Source organism: Fragaria vesca, linkage group LG3, assembly GCF_000184155.1.
Source record: "Fragaria vesca subsp. vesca linkage group LG3, FraVesHawaii_1.0, whole genome shotgun sequence".
Lineage (NCBI taxonomy): Eukaryota > Viridiplantae > Streptophyta > Magnoliopsida > Rosales > Rosaceae > Fragaria > Fragaria vesca.
In genome coordinates, this window is record NC_020493.1 from 3114369 (window position 1) to 3131932 (window position 17564).

General features: G+C 38.0%; 4 protein-coding genes across 4 annotated transcripts in view; 2 read left to right on the forward strand and 2 right to left on the reverse strand.

The window, feature by feature from the left end:
- The window catches only part of LOC101310880, a 1534871-nt gene that overhangs the window by 901400 nt on the left and 615907 nt on the right, over positions 1 to 17564 (forward strand). The gene's annotated exons all lie outside the window — the stretch shown is intronic.
- LOC101310674 (cytokinin riboside 5'-monophosphate phosphoribohydrolase LOG3-like) lies at positions 4797 to 6428 on the reverse strand. Its single transcript, XM_004293546.1, has 7 exons — positions 6186 to 6428; positions 5699 to 5796; positions 5581 to 5611; positions 5396 to 5495; positions 5192 to 5262; positions 4934 to 5077; positions 4797 to 4849 (listed from the first exon to the last, which is right to left on the reverse strand). The coding sequence occupies exons 1-7, from the start codon at positions 6324 to 6326 to the stop codon at positions 4823 to 4825; spliced, it is 612 nt and encodes a 203-aa protein (XP_004293594.1). The 5' UTR covers positions 6327 to 6428; the 3' UTR covers positions 4797 to 4822.
- On the forward strand, positions 12567 to 15169 carry LOC101295981. The gene is made up of 2 exons (XM_004293581.1): positions 12567 to 12878; positions 14846 to 15169. The coding sequence occupies exons 1-2, from the start codon at positions 12591 to 12593 to the stop codon at positions 15014 to 15016; spliced, it is 459 nt and encodes a 152-aa protein (XP_004293629.1). The 5' UTR covers positions 12567 to 12590; the 3' UTR covers positions 15017 to 15169.
- On the reverse strand, positions 16442 to 17230 carry LOC101312995. The gene is made up of 2 exons (XM_004293554.1): positions 17160 to 17230; positions 16442 to 17062 (listed from the first exon to the last, which is right to left on the reverse strand). Exons 1-2 carry the CDS (start codon positions 17207 to 17209, stop codon positions 16522 to 16524), a joined length of 591 nt encoding a protein of 196 aa, XP_004293602.1. The 5' UTR covers positions 17210 to 17230; the 3' UTR covers positions 16442 to 16521.

Here is a 17564-nt window from a genome sequence, read left to right on the forward strand (position 1 = left end):
GAGAGAGAGAGAGAGAGCATATACAGAACAGACTGAGGACAGTGGGCAGTGAGCCAACTAAGGTCGTTTCACTATCAGAATGTGGTTGTATCTTGTGTGTACTATTTCCTTTGGTCTTTTGCTTTTGGCTATTTCAAATCTCAACAGTTACTGTTTCCTACTAAACGCTATTGCCTCTGCAATTAGAGAATGGTTTAGGGTTTTAGGGACTCTACTTTCTTGTTATCCAAGACTCAATTTTTTACTGTTTGGTGTTAGTCTGTTACAACAGTTGAAACCAAATCAGTATTTCTACTAATCACTAATCAGTACGATAGAGGGTTAAAAGTTCTTATCTAGTTTGTTCATCCTGACTTATCCGTAACTAAACCATCATGGTAAAACTCAAACTCTGGATTTACACAGAATGGTAAACCATAATTTACTCAAGGGCAGACAACTCTAATGTGTTCCAATGGTAGACAACTCTAATAATCAAGGGAAGAAAATGTGTACCAAGGCTATGCTATGGTTTAAAGTTCTAATCTTGCTTGCCAAGGTTTTCTGGTTTTTGGATATCTTTACCATAGCTGTAGAATTCAAATTCTGGGTTGAGATAGTAGTGTGGGTGTCACAACTCACAAATAGTACCTTAGGTTCATAAGTGAAACCATAAAAACCAATGCATGTTTCCAAAGAGGAAATATGGGCAATAGAGGTGTTCATTGATATGTCAAAATCAAGGGTTTTCTTTTTCCTTCTGAACCGGTTTGTCTCTAATGGAGGCAATGTGGGAGGTTCTTTCCCAATTCTCTTTTACTTTGTCTTCATCTTCAAAGCCATTTTGCTTTTTTGCATATGCTTATTCAATTCCATTGTGTCTCTCTTCACAGTAAAACCTACTGGCCTTAATTTATAGTCTGTGCTGCAGTGACTATTCACTGTTCTGCAACCACCACTTCTAGCTAGGTCCCCAATTACAGATGATCTGTCATTCTATCCTACATAGCAAGCCTTGTCTTTGGCCTTGGCAGTCTACTGCTCAATAGCTTTCTTTGTCTGAATCTTTGCTTTCCTAGTTTTTTGATGTATGAGTATTGACAACTGGCTTTTTCATATTTTTTTTCTTTCAATTTGGGTCCTCTCTTTTTTTGGTTAATTTAACTAGCTTCTCTGTTGAATTTGATCCATACTTAAATCAATGGTCCTAGCTGATGAGTTGGGGGTGGACCTCAAGAGATTGAATATTTGTTTTGATTCAAGTTTGCATCTTTCATATTCAAACTTGGCTCAAGTATAAGTGCATATGAGGCTTCAAAATAATGTGCAATCCCAGGATGAATACTGATTTGGTTGCATCACATCATGTACTTACTTCTCAAGTGTCTTTGCTTTCTTATTTTCTTGATGTTATGATGCTTGATCATGTGCTACATGTCCTTGATTCCTTGGCAGTATTGGCCCTTGTATATTTCTGTCTCATCCAAGTGATCCAACATGTATATGTCACATACCTTTGCTTATTTCATGATAATATGAGACTGGGTACTACTGAGAAAATATGCATGATTTACAGTTGTGGAATATTCTGTACATAAGGTTAATTACTCTCTACTGGTTAAGAGGTTGCAACCTCATGGAAGTTGTTTCTGCAATCTGCACTATTAATTTCAAAGGGTAGCTGATTAGGTCTAGGCTTTAGTGCTCACATGCCTTGGTTGCCGCTAGCTTGTTTCACCCACATGTGAAATTTTACTTTTTACAATCTCTAATACGCATGATCATGAAAAGAAGATAAAGATATAAGATCCCAGAAACATAAACTGGATATAGTATTCTGCACTTTTACATATGAAACTGGAAAATTTCCTTTCTTGATAAGTAAAACCAGGCCCCATATCTTAGAGCTGATTCTGTGTTGACTTGGTGAGGGGAGTGAATAAAGATATAAGATTCCAGAAATTGTGCATATTGTAATATCTCTCATGTGGATTTGCTCTCTGATGTCTTTTTCAGAGTGCTGTTCCATTCATGTTTGCTAGCTCTTCTCCCTACTGTAATATCACTCATGTGGATTTGCAAACTTTTAGTGAAAGATATTTGTAACCCCATGCGCTTAGCTTAGATCAAAGGAGACAAAAATACCTTTGAGCAACCCTAAAGATTATAGAATAGTGCAGAATATATATAGTTAAAGTTAGCATAGCAGTACTAATTAGTAATTAATAGACTTAACAAATCACCCTAAATGAGTTTCAACCCCAGTTCAGCTATGCTCAGTTTAGTTAGGTCAGTCCAATTGTTCAAGCTTCAAAAAATTTTACTCTGTAGTAACTATAATTGAGTCTTAACACTAATATCTTCTTGCATCAGTAAATTTGAATTTGCCTCACCCAGAATCTTCACAAAATTGGAGATGGCTTGTGATAACAGTCATCTCTACATCCTCTTTTTCAGTCAAAGGCTTTCCTTTGTCCAAGAATTTCCAGTTTCCTTGAATCATTTTCCATGGATATTCAAACAACTTTCTTTCACTAGTCAAAAGTCACTCAAGCTAGCTGGTGCTGGAAAACCTCAACTTTTGTACAACTTCACACTCTTCTTGCTCTTTGTTGTTTTTGCACAAGTTGATTTGTCTTCTTTCTCTATTGAAAATTCTGAGTTTCCGACAATGACATGAGGGTAAATCATCCTAAAACAGTAAAACTTCTCTCAAGGCAGTAGAAAGTAGAAACAGTAGAAAGTAGAAACAGCTGTGAAATAATCAGTTAATCACATACAATCTCAATATCTCATCGAGCGAGAGAAGAATCCCACGAGATGAAGAAGGATCTGTCTGAGGTTGAAATGCAATCTTTTCAAGGTAAATCATGATGAAGAAGAATCTGTCAGCAAATCACTTAGCTAGCCAACTCATCCGAGGTAATCCAAGTGACCAGTACTCAGACAAGATTCGAATTCCAATTCACGACGGATACCTAACCTTACAGTCTCACACTACCTGACATGATTACCTCTTAGCAAAAATGTCTAAATCACAATGCTTAAAGTGATGTTCATCATACTATGTATCATCAACATATATAGACCTAAGCTTAGACAATGTACGTATCATACTATCATCAACAGATGGATCTGGATCTGGATCTATATACGAGTTATATATAATTTCCGAACAATTGAACCATGCTGAGCTTCTTAACAAAGCATCAGTTTTATTTGCATGAATGCATGGCGATCATGGGACGGTGAGATATTGAGAACAGCTTCTTCTTCCTCTTTTTCATTTTCTTTTATTCGACCATGCATGAATCTGGGTTAGAGCATCGGCCATTATATATCATAAAGGATTAAGAACCAAATGTAGAAAACATAGAAATTCTGAAGATCACTTTGAAATTAATAAAGGAATCGTGTATGGAGACTCTTAATTATGAGTTCTCAGTTTCTCATAAAAGATGCCAATCAACAAACATCAAATCTATAACCCCTATCAAAATTGGAAGATGCCATTGATAATTGGTCCAAAAGAACAAAAACAAATATACGATCTTGAATTCCTCCTCTACTTTCTCCTTTTATCCTCTTTCTCATTCCTCACGTCTTCTGTCCTCAGGAGGATTCCTTCTTACCAACAAACCAAAATTTGATACCGGAACAAAACTGGACAAAAGGAAAACTTGTATCGAACCGAAACAAAACACGAAAGCTGGGATCGCAAATGAGGAAGAGTCACACGAAAGCTGGGTTGTTTAAGACATAACCACACAAAATAGGGAAGAGGTCAAGCAAAGCCAACAACCATAGGAAGCCTTATGGATCCCCAGGTCTCAATCAAAATATGATGCCCACGTTGGCTCGAACCCACGACCTAGCCTCTTCTATCTATCATCTTCATCGTCTTCAACCTCAAAACCAGGGGGCCACCTCACTCTGTCATTCCTTTTGCACATTGCCAACTCCAACGGCAGTCTCTTCTAAGTTGTCCTTTTGTATACGTTAATGATCAATATTATTAGTCACCGTTCCAACCAACCTTCCACTCCAAGTCTCCTAAGTCCTAATCCCTCTAAAGTGTTGGATCAAATGAAATAGCACCATTTCGTACAAAGTTTTAGGGAACTGAAATTTACATTCTTAATTTTACAATCCACACTTCCATTTTCCTCTTTTAGTAATTTAAATCTTGTCTTTAGTGATATGCGTTGTATCTTTTTATAAAAAAAAAAAATGAAAGATGGAAGTGTGAATTGTAAAATAAGAAATGTAAATTTCATCTCTCAAGTTTATCGTGTTTGAATAATGGTGTCACCATGTTCAACTTATAGAAGTCGTCACTCGCCATCTTGTAAGGACGGTTCTCAAAGACACAATGCAAAGTTTGCAAAATGGTCTCTATCAATCTTGTATTGCTCATAAGGATGTTTGTTAACTATTTAGCAGCCCCTTCTTGTTTGTGTAATCTCAGAATCTAGTCCATCACTATCAGTCTACTTCTTGTGCAAACAACTCAACAGCCCCACAATTTGTTGAAGAAATGAACTAAATGGAATACGTACGTTTTGATCAAATATACAAGATGATAAATCACCAACACAAGAGAAACTAGTAAAAATGATATCACTTCCATAGTAATCCAGGTCAGATTCTAAATTGACTAACTAAACAAAAGGGTGAAATTAATAAAAAGGAAATTCAAATGAAGCATGATTCAAAGCTAATTAAAACAACTGCATAGGTATGCACTACTACTTAGTCTAATGGAGCTTCACATCTGATCTACAAGGTCAACGAGCAGTGTCTGACTTTGCAGTTTATTCCGGTTGCTGCTCATCCTCCCAACTCACCCAGAATGCTGAGGAGCATATTCCTGTTCAAAACCATCATCGATTAATCGACGGCTAAGATATCATAGATCATCATTACATGATGTAAAGAGGGGGAAATAGTGTACCTCTAGTTTGCGCATTACTTCCTGCGCAGTTGGGGCAGACACAATAATGTGCCTAGCTGCAGGGGAAACGAAACCTTCACCTACAGCATTGTCTATGAAGGTCAGAAGTGAATTGTAATACCCATCAACATTTAACAACCCCACCTGCAGCAGAAAATTTAATTTTTGTTACCCCCAATTATTAGTGGTAATAATATCAAGCACAAAGTTAAATTTTTTCCTGTCTGTAACTAAAGACTGTAACTTACAGTTACTTACTGGTTTCTGATGAATTCCCAACTGAGCCCAACTGATCACTTCCAAGAATTCTTCTAAGGTACCATAGCCACCTGCAGTTAAACAACACGGAATATACACAAGATGGGAATTAGCTTAACCGGAAAGTGCTGGTTTCGACATAGCTACTTTTCGATGAATAAGGTGCTTGTTACTCATAGCCTCATAGTAGGGGAAGTTGGGTACCTGGCAAGGCAACAAAGGCATCAGCTTCGCGAGCCATTTCCGCTTTGCGCTCGTGCATACCAGATACAACTCTTACTTCTCCTACAGACCCTCCGGTGATCTGAGATTACATTATATAATGGGCTATATGAGTTTGAAGTCATAACTAGTAACTGTAACAAAAAGAAGTAAGGTATTTCAAATACCTCTTTTGACATAAGAGTTTTAAGAATTACTCTGTATAGTAAAACAAAAAGAGATTAATAAACAAATCTCGCTAATGATTAGAGTTTGAAAGAGAGCAATAGGAAATGTATGAGTTACCCCAACACGTAGAGACCACCATCATGTACAGCTTGTGCGACTAGCCTCATCAAACCAAGGCTCCCTCCTCCATAAACCAAGTCAATGTTTCTTTGGACCTGTAAAACCTCTTTTGTATTAGGTACCTGACGTGCTTGGTTTGCATACAATTACATATAAAAACCCAACATTTACGCCATCAAAGAACACTATCCATTGAACTAGTGAGTTTTCATACCAACAGTAACTCTGTGAAAGATGCTGTCGTTTTGGGGTTACAAGTGAGAAATGCTTTTGGATGTAACTGGATAAGTGAATCCTAGCTAGAAAGTAAACCTAACAAACTTCATGAATGACACATAAATTTTGATGTTCACATGTTGGGTTTCATTGAAAATGAAGAGGGGAGGTAAAGATGGAAGCTTTGCAAATATAGATGGAAGCTTGGCAAACAAAGATGGAAGCTTTACATATGAAGAGTGAGACGAAGTGAGAGTAAGAGTAGTACCAGTTCATTTCCAAGTTCAACAGCAGCAAGCTGATAACTTGGGTTCTTTCCACCACTGCTACCACAAAAAACACAGACACGCTTGAATCTTGAAGGTTTCATTGCTCCCTCTTGTTCATGTTGTTCTTGGATGTTCACCATTAGAGCAAATTGAGGCCTGAAACGGACCAATGTATGGTTTGCTTCAAATTGGGAGATAGAGCTAAGATTGAAAGAGAGAGATAGAGCTAAGCGTGAAATGGACCAATATGTTTGTTATGCTCAACACTCAGAGACAAGCCAATGACATTGCCAAAAAGGATTTTGCTTTGGGCAAAAGGACGAGGGGAATGAAAAGTGGTCCTAGGTTATATATAGGTACATAACCTTTTCTGGTATTTAAAGTTGAGGTACTAGCTCGTCTTAAAAGATTTCTTTTGTGTTGTATTTGAGGATGTGCCGAACGTAGGAGTAGACGTTCCAACCCTAGTTGTCTATTTCTTAAGCTTGAAAGAGCCAAATCGCACATAAATATTGAATTTCACCTACTGATGAAGATTCTGAGTTTCCCACAATGACATGAGGGCAAATCATCCTAAAACTTCTCTCAATGCAGTAGAAACTGTGAAAAAATCACATTCCAATGACCATTATATTCACTCATAAATTTCCTCTAGCTCCCTTTAAATCTTAAGCATAGGTGTGAGTTTATATAAGCAAAAACAGTTCTGTCTATATAGTATTTCTTGTCTAATGGGGGGAACATCTCGTAGAGGAGGATCTTGTTACGGCAGAACCTGCTCAAGCAAGAATTCTTTGAAGAAGATAGATAGATCGAAGTGAAATGCAATCTCATCGAGGGGGAGAAAAATCCCTCAGAGGAATCTGTCAGCAAACTTGAACGTTTGAAGTTGAAATGCAATCTTTTCAAGGTAAATTAATCATGATGAAGAGGAATCTGTCAGCATACTTAGCCAACTCATTCGAGGTAATCAAATCGTACCAATACTCAGACAAGATTCCAATTCACGATGGATACCTAACCTTACACACTTACATTCTTGCACTACCCGATGACATGATTACCTCGTAGGGAAAATGTCTAAATCACAATGCTCAGAGTGATGTTCATCACACAATGTATCATCAACAAAGCATCGGATGCAATGTCCTTGAGGCTTCTAATTCCATTTTCAAATACCAAACTATATATTTTGGTGTGATCGATTAAATCCTATTCATATAGTACCAAACTCTCACCAAATTTATTGTTTAGGGCATTGAGAGAACAGCTTCTTCTTCTTCTTCTTCTTTTTTTCCGAATAGGAATCTGGATTAGAGCATCAGACATTGTATCATAAGGATTAAGGACCAAGAGAACATAGAAGTTCTGAAGATCACTTTGAAATTAATACTCGTGTCTGGAAACTCTTATGAGTTCTCACACACTACACGGCAATAAACATCAAATCTATAACCCTATATATCAAAGAACCTCAGAACCCGAGCTCGAGCTCGAGCTTGGTGAAGCAAATTAATGTTTTCTCCTCTCTCTCATTCCTCACGTCTTCTCCTCATTCACCTTAGGATGCATTCTTAGCAACAAACCGAAATTGATTCCGGAACAAAACGAAAACATGCATGTATCTTTCTTTCAATTAGGATCATTTTTAAAAGAAATTTAGAAAAATTACCCTGATCTTTTGAAGCATGAATATTGACAATTAACCATACCCTTAACCATTTATTATTATTATTATTTTTTTTTCAAATCTAACATTTTTAGAGTGTGAAAACTGAAAAGACATGATGATAACCCAAACACAAAATTTTACTTTCTTCTCACTTTTTCATTTTTTTATTTAACGTGCAATACATATTTTACATCATTGATAAAATGTGGGACTAGATATTATTGCTAGTTCAAGTACATTAGCCATAGGATAACCAGCCAGCCAGGGTATATATTCTCCATACATATGATCGATCGATCGATCAATCAAATAAAAGGAGTAGATGTGCAATCCATAGGTTAGAGGCAATGATTCCAAAATGCATCATGCATGGACCATCCCCAGTTCTTATAGTTTACAAAGAAACACAAACAAATTTGCAAGCTCACATTCACCCTCCTGCAGATTCATGCATGCTTCTTCTCCTCCATATTAATGTTTTCCTCTCATCAAGCTCATCAGTTAATAATCATCATCGAAACCCATGGAAAGTATACGACAAAAAAAATTCCCAGGAAATCTATTTTTTCCTTGGATCAACCTAAACTCTTGGCCAGAAACCCATTTTTCTTCAGATCCGATTAAATCCATAGCAGAAAACATATTTTTCTTCAGACCGATCTAAATACATTTTATTTTCGTTAATCGTGTCTTTTCACACTGTAAAAGAGTTAGCTTGCAAAAGAAATTAAAAAGAAGGCTAATAATCAATTTCATGTTGGAAGAAAAAAGTCATTTTCCTAAATTTCTCATTTTTTAAATTCTATTATCCATATATATGTAACTTAGAATTTTGGAAAAAGCAAATACACATGCTAATGAGTAAACATTTTACCATTATTGAAAAATATAGGTCGTTAATTACATACTTTTATAGTTTTGTTTTACAATATATATAACGGTCTCAATTTCATAGTGGGTATTACTTCTTTTTCCGAAGTCTTGCGTATATAGGGTTATGAGACATTATTAGGGCATTGTTAGAAAGATATTACTGACTCTAAATCATTTTTACATTGTTTGATCACTTTCAAGTAAACCCAAAAATCATTAGTCTTACATGTTTATGTATGTCTCCTTATCTAGAAATGGAGCTCTTACACTTTCAACTAAGTAAGAATGATTTTAACAATCTGCTTCCTTCTTGTAACTGGAGCAGTGATCGTTTAGGACCCATATATCCCACACCCTTGTGCAGTTATAATTGCCATGACAAAGCCCATATAGAGAGACCCCTGACTGACCCAGTAACCACCGAACACATTATGCCCTACAAAATTAGGAGACCCCCAGACCTATCTGGGGCTCTGAAAAGAAATAGAGCCAACCTCTTCTTCGCATGCCTCCATATAAGCCCTAAATTCCAAAGCTTTCAAGTAGTCAAGGGTGCCCCCAGGCTTTTGTGACCCTCCCTCAAAAGAAGAGAAAGAGATCGATGATGAAAGCGAAAGATCATGATTCACGTGAACCGTCGCACGAGCCACACCCTCCACCGCACGCGGTGGTCCCCTGACCACCCTGACCCGGCCTGAACCCCTGACCCGAGCCCTCTGACGCATCCTGACCCATGTGGGCCCCCCACTTTGGACACGCCGTCGCACGTGTAATGCACGTACACGCGTGCGACCACACTCCTGTAATTAGCAAGTTTACCTATTCCTACTAGGAGTATGCTCTTTTCCTCGGTTCGTCATATATAGTATACAATTGAACCCTAAAAATCTAAGTTGATATTTTGCACCACCGATCATGGATTTTCAGGCTCTTCAGCATAGCGTATTTGTAGTGTGTATAGACAAGTTGTTGAGTTCATCAGACATGCCCACGACTGCAAGTACTTGTAGTGTGTGTATGTTACATTGCAATCTCTATGCCCGGTTAGTAGTTTGGTCGCACATCTTCATCAGCCGATTTTGTCCTCGCTATTGGGCAAAGACAACAAGCTCTACGCTATTACTTGGGGAACAACAACTACATGTGAACGTGAGACAAAAGGCCTCAAGGCTGCGTCACTTTCAAATACCGATAACACATGCGTGGGTTTGTTATTTGTTCAAAGAAGACACGTGTGTCATGCTAGATGAATGTCGACAGACGTTTCATCGTGAATGTCTTCGCAAGTCGTTAACGAATTTCAAATATTGTCTCATTTGTCATCGAGGCGATAAATATTCTACTCTAACACTATACGCCGTTGAAACTGTATACGAAATGTTACTTTGATATATTCATGTGATATGTTCTCACTGATTTTGTGTTGATCAAATCTGATAAATTTGTGTCCATAGTCCATACCATTGGACTGATTGGAGCGTGACCACCTTGGTATTCGTTTGGCTTTTATCGTCTCCGATTGGGAATCTCAGCGAGAGAATCAGAGCCGTTGAGAAGGGGGACAATCACGAGAAAAGCAATGTTCCACATGTTTGTTTGGACCTGCAAAACCCGACAAACGAAGCTGATATGTCGGTCTTGACATGGGGAAGAGACTAAGTAATTTAAACTTTTCGTTTTTTTATTTCCTAATTTCCACGTGGCAGCAGCAAAATGTGGGTTTGTGAGACACGTGGCGAAAAAGTAAGTGCGGGCCATGGGGTTTGGGAAGGGGTTTAGGGGGAGACATTACCCGACAAAGAGCATGTGAAAGAGGTTAATGAAGGGGTTTAAGGTCACTGTTTAAGGAGCCCCTCCTCACAGTTTAAGTGTCAATCATGCTGCTAAGCTGGCCTTTTTTTTTTTTTTTTTTTTTTGTTACAAAAAAGATAAGAGCTTCGTTACGCTATGTTACATCACTATCGTCTGGGCAAACCTGCAATATCAACCCTAAATGATTGATAGTGGACACGTACATATCACACCAACCTTTAGATATGGATTTCCACATGAGAATTTACAAATCGCTAACCAACGAGACATGTTGGTAGCGGGGATCGAATTTGAATGAGGTCTCCACCACAAACTCGCCCTTGCCAATTGAGCCAAACCTCGTTGGTTGCTAAGCTAACCCCTTTGTTCACACTATTTTTATGGTTGTTTTTAAAAAAAAAAAAAAAAACAAAAGAACTTTTACATTTGTTCAATACGTATCTGATAGTATAAAACTGTTTAGGTGAACAAGACTATCGCTCTAAGATTTTCGTGTTACATTTTCTCTAAGAGTAAAACGTGAAATGAACAATGGATATTACACGTCGTAATCTCCAAGAGTGAACACGCTTACCTACCAACAGTACATTGCTGTATTGATTTATATCAACCGCAAACATTGTTTGACGGTGAAGCTGCTATTGCCTACTGATGCGCAGGCCACGACACAACACCGAAGAGAGACTTAATTATGGCCATGAGTTGCTTAAGTTTGAAGGGTTTGCTTAAGTTTTGTAGGGTACCTCCCATGTCCATGTTGCCCTCTTATTTCGATGAGAACGAAAGCAAAGAGAGCAACTAGATGGTACCACTTTGATCTCTCACTTTGCATGCAGTTCCCATGGAATCATCTGTAGCCTTATAATCTGCAACTAGCATTTTGGACTATGCCGCTTTTGCCACACACCCTTTCTTTGAACTCTACTAGTTTCACCCAAATGCCCCTTTGAGACTTTGATCATAACACATATATGTGCCTTGATTCAAAGGTTCATTGTGTCATTCTTGCCAAGAACAAAACAAAAGAGAAAATGTTTTGGAGCTGGCATGGCCCAGATCACTGATATGTGTCTTCCTTGTTCTTGATACAATTATTTGATGGGTGTCTATTTAGTCTTGGGAAAAATAGGAAGAAGATAAAAACTGGAAAAGATATTCCTTGGGTCTGTAGTCTTTTGCAAGCTTGTGGCTAGGAACACAGATTTGTCTATTGCATGTTGTATGTCCTCCATTTTTTTGAGCTTTAAGCCTGCAAGATAGAAACAAAAGGTGATAATTTCAAGTCATGATTGTGAAATTGAACCTTAGATAAAGTTGGTTTTGACAGCCTGAATTGAAAGATGAAAAAAAACAAACCCAGAAGATAATTGAGCATGAATAACATCTAGGGCTCTAGGCAAAGCAATCCATAATTAATCCTCTCTATAATGCACACAAAAGTGTTTGTGGAAAGGTCCACTGTAGTAGTAAAAAACTCGCCTCGAAACTTTTTGCTTAAACAGTAAAATTTGAAAAGCTACTGAAGCTGATATGTAACAGTGTAACACACTCAAAACTATGGTACAAATCAGAAAGTTAATAAAACAAAACAACAAAGCCATATAATCTTGTACAGTAAAACCCACCTCAAACTTTTTGGTAAAACAGGATTTGCTGGTCTGAAAACATGTGGGAACCTCCAAAACTAGCAGGCAGAGGAAAAAGGGGTAAAAGGCCTAGCTATTTATCCCATTGTTAGAGAGAAGCTGAAAAGTCATATTCAGTGGCCATTTGACTACCATTTTCCTAAGCTTATTGATTTTAATGTCACTTAATATTATCAGGTATATATATTCGTGTCCCTCAGCTATCCAAATTCCTTAGCTTTTTCACATGCCCTTCTCTCTTTGTCACTAGTTTTTAAGTACCCCAACAAGCTCTGTTCTTTGATAATGGTGTAAAGTTCTTCACTTTACTACTACTGCACACAACCCATCTCTCTCTGTTTCTCTCAGTTTCCATGGAAATGGTGTGAACTCTGAGCCAAGTTTTAGTGAGGGAGTTGAAGATGGCTGTGCAAGAACACAGCTTTCAGTGGCCTCCAATTGGAGCTCCACTAAATAACATGCAGCAGCAGAGAGATGAGCCTGTGAGTCCCTTTAATTCTTCAGCCAATGCGTTGTCATTTGGTTTCGTAGCCACTGCTGTGCTCATCTCCATGTTCATAGTCATGGCCATCTTTGAGAGATTCCTCAGACCCTCTTCGCCGGAATTTTCGCCGTCCGGCCGCCGGAGAAATGGAGATCTTGAGTCCCAGTTGGAGTTTAACGGAAAACTTGGTCACCCATCACCCGAAGTAAGCCAACAACATTCTCAAGGTTTCTGGGTTTTGTTTCTGATCTCAATGGTTCTGGGTTTAGTAAAGTTTGTGTCTTCCTTTTCTGCTATTGACAGTTTTGATGGTTATGTTGGTTATTTCTTTCAGTTTTTCTAGTTAATCTGCATTGTCAGTGATGAGCTTATAAGTTTTAGGGGGTTTAGGTCTCTTGCGCCCCATTTTGGTTTTGCTGTGGAACTTCATGCACTTGTCCAACAAGCTTCATTTTCCATGTTTTTTCTGTTTAATGGTTTGCTCTTTCCAGCATGAACACTCAGTTAATCAAATACATAGTGGTCATCCCAAACTATCATGATCTTCTTCCTCTTATTACCCTTTATTAAATTACAGTTTTCACTTTCCACTTTCACTTTTCACCCATGAGTTGTGTTTCTGATTTGTCTGCCTGTGTGATCAAATCTCAAATCTGGGTGCATTCAACTGTTTGGTTTTAGTTGATTTGATTTGTTTTCCCCCCTTGTTTTCTGTGATATGTCTAAGTCTCGTCAAGAACTATGCTTTCTTGTAATTAAGACACTGGTCTGTGGTTAAGGGCCCAATCCAACTATTTGTCTGTGGAGTGGTAGGTACTTTGTCCCAAACAAGGGACTTGGGACTTTACTTACTCTCTGTGTTTAGAGTCCCACCCCTGTTTATCAGGTCCATCAATACCAATCTTTTTCATGATAAGCATAGCTTGAGCCCTTTGTTATAGACAGGTGGTCAAACATCTCTTTCTGGGCAAGCTTTAGCTTATTCTCTTGTTATATATCTATGTACAGCTTTAATCGTGCATCCAACTAGCTTCACTAATCAAAGAAACTAAATGGATAAAGAGGTTTGTGTTCTGCAATTGTATGCTTTTTGAGATCTTTGTTTCAAAGTGACAAATATACAAGGCATGCTGTTGCCACTTTCTTGAGCAACTGGGCATGGCCTAAAAATTAATGTGGTTTCCTAAACTTTTGTGATTGATATATAAAGCCAATGAGGACCTCTTTATATGTTTTTGAGAGTTGAGATCATCATACTGAAAGTGTCTTTAAGACTGACATAGTAACTATTACACCAGAAACTATAAACCCTGACAGTAATGTAGAAATGAAACAGGCTCAAATCTAAATCCTTATTAAACTATTATCTTCTCTCAACCAGTGTATAATGCAGGAACACTGTTCTAAAAAAAGAAAAAATAAGTCAAATGCCTATGGTAGTTGTTGGGAACTTAGGATGACAATGCTACCTTATCTAATAGGTTGGAAAAATAATAGTGGAAGATGTAGTGCATCAACAAACAGAGTCATGTGATTAGGTTTCAGAAATGGTGTTTAAATGAGTTCTTTATTGTTTTTGGTACTTTCTGTTATTTTTTTATCTGTATACTTCATTTGTTGCCAGAGAAATATGCACTACCTGGTTATCCATATCATTCTAGTATTGATCTGGATATTGAGAAGCATAACATGTGCACAAAGTTAATGGTAGCAAACCTGAACAGCATGAGCAGCGGAAAACTAGCACTGCTGTTGTTTGAACCAATTGTCTGATAATAATCCTATTTATTTTTTGATGGATCATGACTATCACTGGCTTTTAAGTTACCAAAACAAGGAGCTTTAGTACCATTCACCTACATCACGGGTCTTATAGCAGCAATGCTATGCACTATCTATTATGTATGGATCCTCTTCTAGTTCAGATGTTCAGTAGTGGACTAGTGTCATGGGTAAAATAAGACATACCTGTAGTATCTAATTAGCTGTGCTTGAAAAGGCTTAATCAGGCATTTCAATATGCAAATTTCCTTTGGTTTGGATTTGGGTTGTAAAATGAGTCTTTCAATCCAAAGACTGCAGTGTCTGTGAGTCTGTGTAATTATCTTTCCTGATTTCTACCGTTGCCACTTTTTTAGTTTTAAAGTTTCTGATTGCCATCATGATATGCAGATGTCTGTGTATGCAAGTGGAGTTTCTGTTTTAATGCCTGGAGATGATATTCCATCCTACATTGCACACCCAGTGCCGGTGCCCTGCCCTCCCGAACGCATGTTTTGGCCTCCACATCAACACATGTCATTGCCTAGTCACACTGCCAACTCGAACCAGAGCTCAGGTTGATAGTTCATGTACTAAAACAAGAAATATCTGCCTTTTCCATACCTAATGTAATTCACCATCATGAATTGAAGCAGCAGAGGCAAGTCATGCAACCGCATTTCTGGTTCTGCACCAACATCAATTGCCCAATTTTTGAAGGCACGAGCTCTTGTTTCTGTGTATATGTCATTTATGTGGTACTAGGCCACTAGGGGAATTGGCTTCTGTACATGTAATTCATCTATTATCTAGTATCAGAAACCCAAGAATGCAACTTTATTGCTTCAGATCCATTATCCTTGCCATGATTAGCAGGTTTATAGAATATGAATTAACCTTGGAGATGGATTATGATGTCCATCGGCAAGTGTCTGTACAAACAGTAGTGTTATGAAAGGTATTGACTAATCAGTAATAGAATTTAGAAGAGACAATAGATTTTAGATTTTATCTATTTAGCGTACGCTGTGTTCTCTTTATGTATGTAAATAGATCAACTATATCATCACAGTCCTGACTTTAGTTTCTCTGAAAAAAATTAAATTGCTGTTAATCTGTTTGATCCGAGTCTTTGGCTGTCATAGCCTCATAGAGTCATAGGTCTTTAGTAATCTTTATTTGATAAAAAAGATTACATATTGATAAGCAACTGCATCAGAACAACAACTTCAAACTCAACAGCTATAAACTGAACAACTAAAACTGGAACATTTATCACAACCTCCTCACGTCTAGAAAAGAGACTTGCGAGGACTTGCATTCCCCAGAAACATTTCCGGTGAACAATTGGTGCCAGCCTCCATACAAGAGTACAAGACTAATGGAGTATTGGTTAGACGTGAAAAATACTATAGTGATTGTTTTGAGCCTTAAAACACACTTGGAGTTGCCTTACGCCCTTACCCTAGTTAAAAGTAGGCAAAAGATGACAACAACCCACATGTACAGACACGAGGTCTTAAAAGTAGTCATCCTAAAACATAAAATTCATCACATTATACCAGCCAGGGATCTGCAATTAACCGAAAACTGCAATCAAGACAAGAAACTAGTCTATTGGTGAAAGACAGGGGTTCTTTTTATGTATATATAACCACTCTACATGAACAAGTGGATACATAAATACAGATGAAGTTTGAGATCTAATTGTTGATACAGAAAGCACAGGTAATGGGATCAAATAAAAGTAGGAATGTAAGAACCCATAAATAATATATAGAACCTGAAACAATGAATAAGTCTGGTTCTTCTCAAAAAAAAAAAATGAACAAGTCTAATTCTTCTCAAAAAAAAAAATGAATAAGTCTAGTTGCATCTTGAGAACACTCAAAGATCGATCTTATTCAATTTCAGTAGCCAAAATATAATTTTAAGATGGCAAAAGTACATGAATAGTTGAATTCAAATCAAGAAAGTGGTCTAATATTGAATGTCAGCCATCACACACAACAAACTAGGAAGAAGAGCTGAAATTGGTACTGGTTTGAAATGGAATTGCATTGATTTACGATAGCAAATATACAAGACTAACAAAACGATACGTTGTTGAGCTTGTCTATCTGATCAAGATCAGAGAGCATGAATGTCTCCTGCCATGAATGTCTCTCTTTTGGCTGCTTCTGCTCATCTGAGAGCTTCTGGCCATCTGAGAGCTCTTTTATCACCTGGGTCATGGCAATTTGAGTCTCCGTAGTTTTCTGGAGGCTTCTAGCAAACTCGGTCAGGTCAAGCACCTCGGCGCGCATCGTCTCAAACTCCTCCACCAGTCGGACAAACTGTTCACGAAGAGAATCGCGTTCAATGGGGTGGTGAGTACCCTGCTGATTTAGCAAAGAAAACTGCCCCTCTTTCCAAAGAGTGGATACAATCATATCGTTCAGATCGGCAGCTGCATTACATAACATTTGTGTAACGTTTAGTGATGGGATTTGATAGATGAAGCCCTTTGCCATCTTTTCAACACGCATCTCACTAGAAAAGTGAGGAGAGCGGCGGGACTCGTCCGCAGGAGAGCTGTGTTGAAGCAAGAATACCCAGACGCCAATGTGAAGAAGTGGATCTGCACTCCTGTATTCAAACAAAAAGTAAGATAAACCAAAGAAAGTTGCCAATCAAAATCAATAATACTCCAAGGACATAATGAAACAAGTAGTCATGAAATTACCTCAACTCCATGACCTTAAACAATATTACATTCTTTCCAATTCTTCCCATCCCAAAAAAACTAGTGTGCAATGGACTGCTTGAATAAAGCGTCCATTATCATTCAAGTAGTAAAAGGAAGCGGTAGGTTTTGCTGAGAGAAATATTCGCTTGGAGAACTTTGCGGAGGCAGAGGAAGCGGTAGGTTTTGCTGAGAGAAATATTCGCTTGGAATCAAATTTGCCAACCAGCGTCAGTGTTGGTGACGTATGACCAGCCAATCAACGAGAGAGAGAGAGAGAGAGAGAGAGAGAGAGAGAGAGAGAGAGAGAGAGAGAGAGAGAGAGAGAGAGAGAGAGAGAGAGAGAGAAGAGGAGAGGAGTAGAGAGAGAGAGAGAGAGAGAGAGAGAGAGAGAGAGAGAGAGAG